The sequence below is a fragment of the Monopterus albus genome, unplaced genomic scaffold (genome assembly GCF_001952655.1).
Source record: "Monopterus albus unplaced genomic scaffold, M_albus_1.0 scaffold2.1, whole genome shotgun sequence".
Taxonomy (NCBI): domain Eukaryota; kingdom Metazoa; phylum Chordata; class Actinopteri; order Synbranchiformes; family Synbranchidae; genus Monopterus; species Monopterus albus.
The window spans coordinates 2309134-2315133 of NW_018127882.1; the positions used below are offsets into that span (position 1 = coordinate 2309134).

At 42.9% G+C, this 6000-nt stretch overlaps 1 protein-coding gene across 1 annotated transcript in view; it reads left to right on the plus strand.

Annotated features, from left to right (window-relative positions):
• The window catches only part of LOC109955543 (teneurin-2-like), a 245147-nt gene that overhangs the window by 190865 nt on the left and 48282 nt on the right, over window positions 1–6000 (plus strand). The window contains 1 exon segment of the mRNA XM_020591803.1: window positions 768–999. Within this exon segment, the coding sequence (XP_020447459.1) occupies window positions 768–999 (232 nt within the window).

Below are 6000 nucleotides of genomic sequence, written 5' to 3' on the forward strand. Positions count from 1 at the left end.
TATACTGTATTGTACATGGTCTATTGATTTTTCTGTACACACCTACACACAGACATGCAGTACAAGCATGCTGAAGATGGGCTCAGGTCCCCCCACTGAATCACAGTGAGAGAGAGAGAGAGAAAGAAAGGTGATGTGTGAAAGGGTGTTCTTGTCTGAGTCATCCGGGTTTGTTTTTCAGCTCTCTCACTCAACAGTCCATTAGCTCAGTGTTGCAAGGGCTGGTATTGGATTCTAGCTGACATGTTCCTCCAAGTCTGAGAACAAGAGATGAGCGTGCATGCTATGCTGAGTGCTCTAATATGGCTTTCTCACACACACAAACACACACACACACACACACACTTTCTCTTAGTTGTGAAAAAGAAAACAGGAAGGAGAGTGAACAGGAGCGGAGGGGAGGGCCTAGCTAAAAGTTTGATGGACAAAATGTAGGAAAAAAAAAAGTGAAAACCTGATGATCAAATTTCATGTTAGTCAGCTGGAATTTCCCTCCACAATAAGTTAGCAACTATTTGGAAAATATGACACTGAATAAAAAGATTGCCTACACAAAAACTAGCAAATAATGGACAGTTATTTGCTAGCTAAAACGTTTTACTTTTTGGTATACTGAGAAATAAACCTCAAATAGCAAATATCATTTCTGTCCTGCTTTTGGATTTATGGCATTTAGGAATAAAATCCTTTACTCCCTTCATCTGAAACTTCTTTGATTTCCTTCACAAAGAAATGTGGTTCTTAAATTGCTTCTTGTCTTCTTCCAGGGGCTGCCAACCACCACAGTCAATCCACGCTACGGCCTCCGCTGCCCCCTCCGCACAACCACCACACCTTATCTCACCAGTCTGCCAACAGCTTGAATAGAAACACCCTGAGGGGGGGACGCAACCCTATTCACGCCCCCGCTCCGGGCACTGGAGATGGGCCGACCACCCCTGAGTCAGTCCAGCTACAAGACAGCTGGGTCCTCAACAGTAATGTCCCTCTGGAGACCAGGTCAGAGGAAATATAATTTCCATATCATTTCTTTTTGTATTTAGAGCTGACAGGCTTGCCTGATGCTGATATCTGGAGCCACTTACAGTAAGCACAGCAGTGGAATAAACCTCATGTAATCAATAGTAAGGAATGAAAGGTCAGAGCCGTGCTGCTTCAACAGCATTCCTGTGAGCACTGAGTGATGGTGTCAGAGAGAAATTCAAGGGGAGAAAATAAGAAGTAGCTCTGGTACAGAACTCTCGACTTACCCAGGATAACATAGTATTTGTTACAGTAAGAATGGTAAGAATACAAACACTCTAGAAGGAAGGCCATCTTCTAGTTAGCTTGGCAGGCTCTGTTTCTATAGTATCGGGAGAATGAGGGAACCATTTGGTTTATAGCTGTATAAATGTTTATGCAAGAGATCTATTTGTCTCAGGACTGACAGCAAACTGTGCCTCTTCTGTGAAGCAGGTTATGTTTCCCTGGTAGAGCTGTCAAAATGAAAACACCAAACAACTCTACTCCTTTACACCATGTTTTATTCACCAAATGTGAATATAGAATCAGACCAAAAATGTAATTAACCATAAATTAGATATGATGTATTGTTGTGGACTTACGTGACATGTTTTAGTTTTTAAAGCAATTGGCCAGCAGCATTAATGCAGATGAAGGGTTGCCATTTGTTATGGTTTTAGTATGTGAAGCAAATCTGTATCAAGAAACCCCTTTTCATATGACACTTCACAACTGCAATAACAAAGTAGCTACAACCTCAAAGTGACCAGTAAACTTTAACAAGTATGAACAAAAATGATGTATTTCTATTTGTCACTTTCTGCTCTATAACTAGTTATACAGATACAAAGAGAAGAAGAGAGTAGGAGAAATTCTGATGAAACCAGAGGTACATTATCTTGCTGAATAAATTCCTTCTTCCTGTTGTTCTCTGGCCGCCAAATGTGCTGTAAACCGTGACTGGTGTTTCTACTGGTCTCAGTGGGAGCTGTGCTCCTGAACTCACTCTGTTACTCTGCTCCTCATCTCTGTTGTCTGTAAAATTAGATGCACAACTATTTGGAGCATAACATATTTTTTCTGAACTTTTTAGCCTTTGTTATTCTTGTAAAGTCACTGCTGAATCTGGGTTTAACAATGATAAAGATAGAAACAATATTGATTCAGTATGGAAGACATTTTTAAACTCTATACAGATGTCAAAGTTTATCTTAGTTAAATTCCGTTTTCCACAAAGATTACTTTTGCCTTGTGAAATGAATCTGCTTATGGGACCAGCATACTTTAACACATAATATCATTTGTTATTGATTCATCTAGCAGACAAAATTTACACCTTTTAGTTCTCTGAGCAAACTCACTAGCATAGGATGTCATGTATAGACTGTCACCGAGTTTCTCCTCTGCATCATTCTGAGCCACTTTAGATAATATATGTACCTCCTAGTCAAAATGAAAATTGCTCTTGGCCTTTGATTCACAAATGTGTGCTACTCAAATGCATTTTGTACCTCATCTCCAAGTGCAACACATACAAAAGGCTGCCATGTGTCAAAGCTATTATACATGTAACTTGGAGTGAGGGAACGGAGATTTCAGACCATTTCACACACCCTACACGTGTACTTTGGCCAGTACACAAAGAACATGTACCAGGCAAACAGAGCATTCATGCAGGGTATTACTATTCATGAGGCATGCAGTGAGAGGGACACTGCCTACGCGCTTGCTAGCATGTGCACACTTGCTTTGTGAGCATTTACTCTGCAAGCTGTAGTTGTGTTTCTCCTGCTGGGCACTGGGGCTTCCAGCTCTGATGGTCCCGGATAAGCTCCCCAGAGTGCCAGTCCTGTGCAGTATTTATGAGACCTGGCCATGTTTAATTCAGCCCCACTGATCTTAGGTCTGTACTCAACCTGTATCACAGCCGGTATGCATGATGGGTAAGAAGAGGCATGGTTTTGAAAAAGGATACTCACAGCTTTAAATAGAAGCTAGCTCCAGTTGCAGTTGTTTATGTAAACCTGTGTTACAGGTGCTAATGCATATGCCATAACATAGTTTGAGGAAAGAGGAGATTTCTGCTGTCGCAAATGATGCAGTGATCTTTGGTGATAGAAAAAAGTTATGAACCCTCTTTCCACAGAGAAGGTTGTTGTTGCTGCCATCTTTACAGATTTAAATGAAGCAGCACACACACTCACACATGCTGTAGAGCCCTTTGCAGTGCCAGTATTTGGTCATGTTCAGGTGGTGGGGTTGGGCATGGCTCAGAGCCTGTCGCAGTGAATGGAGCCCAGAGCAGAAGACAGAGTTTCCAGCTCCACCCTCCAACTCAGATTGGGCCCTCCCCTCTGGTCCTGGCGATGGCAGAGGCTGGGTGGGCTGGCTGGAGCTGCTGGAGCTTGTGACTGGGTCAGAGCCAGGCAGGCAGAGCCAGAGACTCACACCATCCCTGCTGGCAGAGCCCATCTTCCATCTCATTATAACCAGCAGCTAGGAGATGATGATGATGATCGCACATGTGCATGTCAGGGAGGGAGCATGCGATTATGTGCAACTGTGTGCATCCGAGAATGCGTGTTCCCTTTGACGGCAACTGTTCCCCACTGTAATCATATGTAAATCTTGGCATTTGTTGTCCACTCGTTATAATAAATGTGTGTGGGTGTGTGTGTGTGTGTTTTGGCTTGACCTGATAGTGCGACAGCACCGAGAGGATGAAGATTGATCACCTCAGAATGCCCCAGGGTTTAGATGACTGGCAGAGAAAGAGAGAGATAAAAAGAGACAAGGGTGGGGTGGGCGCTAATATAGCAGAGAAATATAAGTCGGGAGAGCAAGAGAGGGGGGAAATGGAAAGGAATGGTTTACGGTAGAGGAGGGAGAGATAAAGAGGGAGAGAGAGGCAGAGAAATGGAGCAAGGTGGTGATTGAAGGAGATTGTTTTGGGGAGTGTGTGTGAGAGAAGATAGAAAGGCAGAGGAGGGAGATTGGGGCCCGTAGAACATGGATACATTTACCGGTGTGAGATAAATGACTATAGATGTCTGGTGCCACTTTGTGTGTGTGTGTGTGTGTGTGTGTGTGTGTGTGTGTGAGCAAAAAACAGGAAAAAAAATGCATTTTTGTGCGTGCATGCGAGTGCACGTGTGTACATGCATTGCGGCATTTTGCGAGAAAGCACCTGATTTCCCTTCAGTCTCAGGGAGCCTTTTGGCCAGCTCATGCTCGTCTCAATCTGTCTCAGTGATCTTAGGACATTCCCTTGCACCCCCTGCTCGCTCTGCTGTGGGCCACAGCTCTAGGGGAGAAATAAGATCACTGAGAGGGTTGCAGCATCTCAATTTGGAAGGAGCAGTGTGCAGGAGAGGCGTGTGTGTGTGTGTGTGTGTGTGTGTGTGTGTACGTGCTGGGGGGGTTACTACCCTATAGGTTACTTTCAGATGCATTACTTTGGGAATAGATTCGAAGATGCTTCCTCTGTGGGGACCACAGCGGATGAAAAAGGAGAAACAGTCACAGAGAAACGATTCATGGCCCACCCTACTGGTATACGCATATGAGATCTATATACAGTAATATCATGCAAAGTTTAATAATGTTATGACATATGGCATTCCTACAATATATTTCAGTATTTTTATGCAAAACCACTTCTCTAAAAAATGAAACTTTCTTTTATTAACGTACTTTTACTTGTTTCAGTAATTCATTTTAAAGAGTAAGCAAACTCAGTAATGTTGGTGGTTATTCACATATATTTTACTATGTATGTGGAGAATTCTATAGTATTTGATTCAAGATGTGGATGAGCATAAAATGTTTTCACCCCTAACTGGTGGCGTTGGCAAGCCAGCTGGGGGTGCTACACAGAATCACATCCCTTCAACCTTCTGTTGATTTTGTGGGTCTGTGTATGCGGTGCAGATATGGTGCATGTTTCAAATTCTTTAAACATAAGATTCCCTCCACCCCACCTCCTGTCCAATCACAGCCATTAAAAATAAAAGTCCAGGTTGATAATATGACATTTTCATTAGTTTCAACAAGACAGACCCAAAAAGGTAAAGGTTGAATCGGACAGACCCTGGTGCATCTAATCTACTTGATGATGGTTTAAACAAGGGTCATTACTATGTGGTAGTGCCACCCAAAAACAACGTGTTATTTGGGTTGTGTGTTCTTCTAATAGTAAAATCATAATATTTACATCATCTAATTTAAAAAAAAATCATGGATACTTGTAATTGATTTGCCACTTCATGCTTTTTCCATGTCCTCCTTCAAAGCTACACTCAGAAAATGAATGCCCATTATACTGCCTCCATCTGCCCATTATTGTGTCTCACAATTGTAGCAGGAAACAATTCTCATGACGCCATCTTTGAGCATCCTCCATTCCCAGAGCCCTTTGTTTCATTCGCAGATCTGACCGTTTTTCAGTCACCCTCATACTGAGCCGACCTCTGTTAATTGTTCTCTACCTCTGACAATGACTCTCCGACTGCTATCCTAAGCAACCACATGTTTGTGAGAGCTGAGAAAATGAAGATTGTGTGTGTGTACTTGTGAACGCATGTATGTTCATTTGCCCAAAGGGAATGCGAGCTTTGACTTCCTGCTAATTACCCAGCATGCTCTCTGTTCTGTGGTTAATTGTCCAGGTTCTCTTTTCTCTCAGTGGAGAAAAAGGGTTGGAGAGGAGTGAAAACACATCCTCCATTTCTCTCTCTCTCTCTTCTCATCTATAGCCTCCCTCAGCATCCTCCATCCTTCTCTTATGTCACGTTTTGCTCTGCAAGGATGGAAATTAAATGTTTGATAGCACATACGGGGCAGTCTCGTGAATGAAAACCCACACAAATTTTTATTTTTTGTGTGTGGGTGGGAGCCAGTATCTGAGTCTGTGCAAATGTGTGTCAGTATGTGAGTTAGTGCCTCCTTGTTCTGCATATGTATGTGTATGTATGTGTAGGTGGGGGGGGGGGGGGT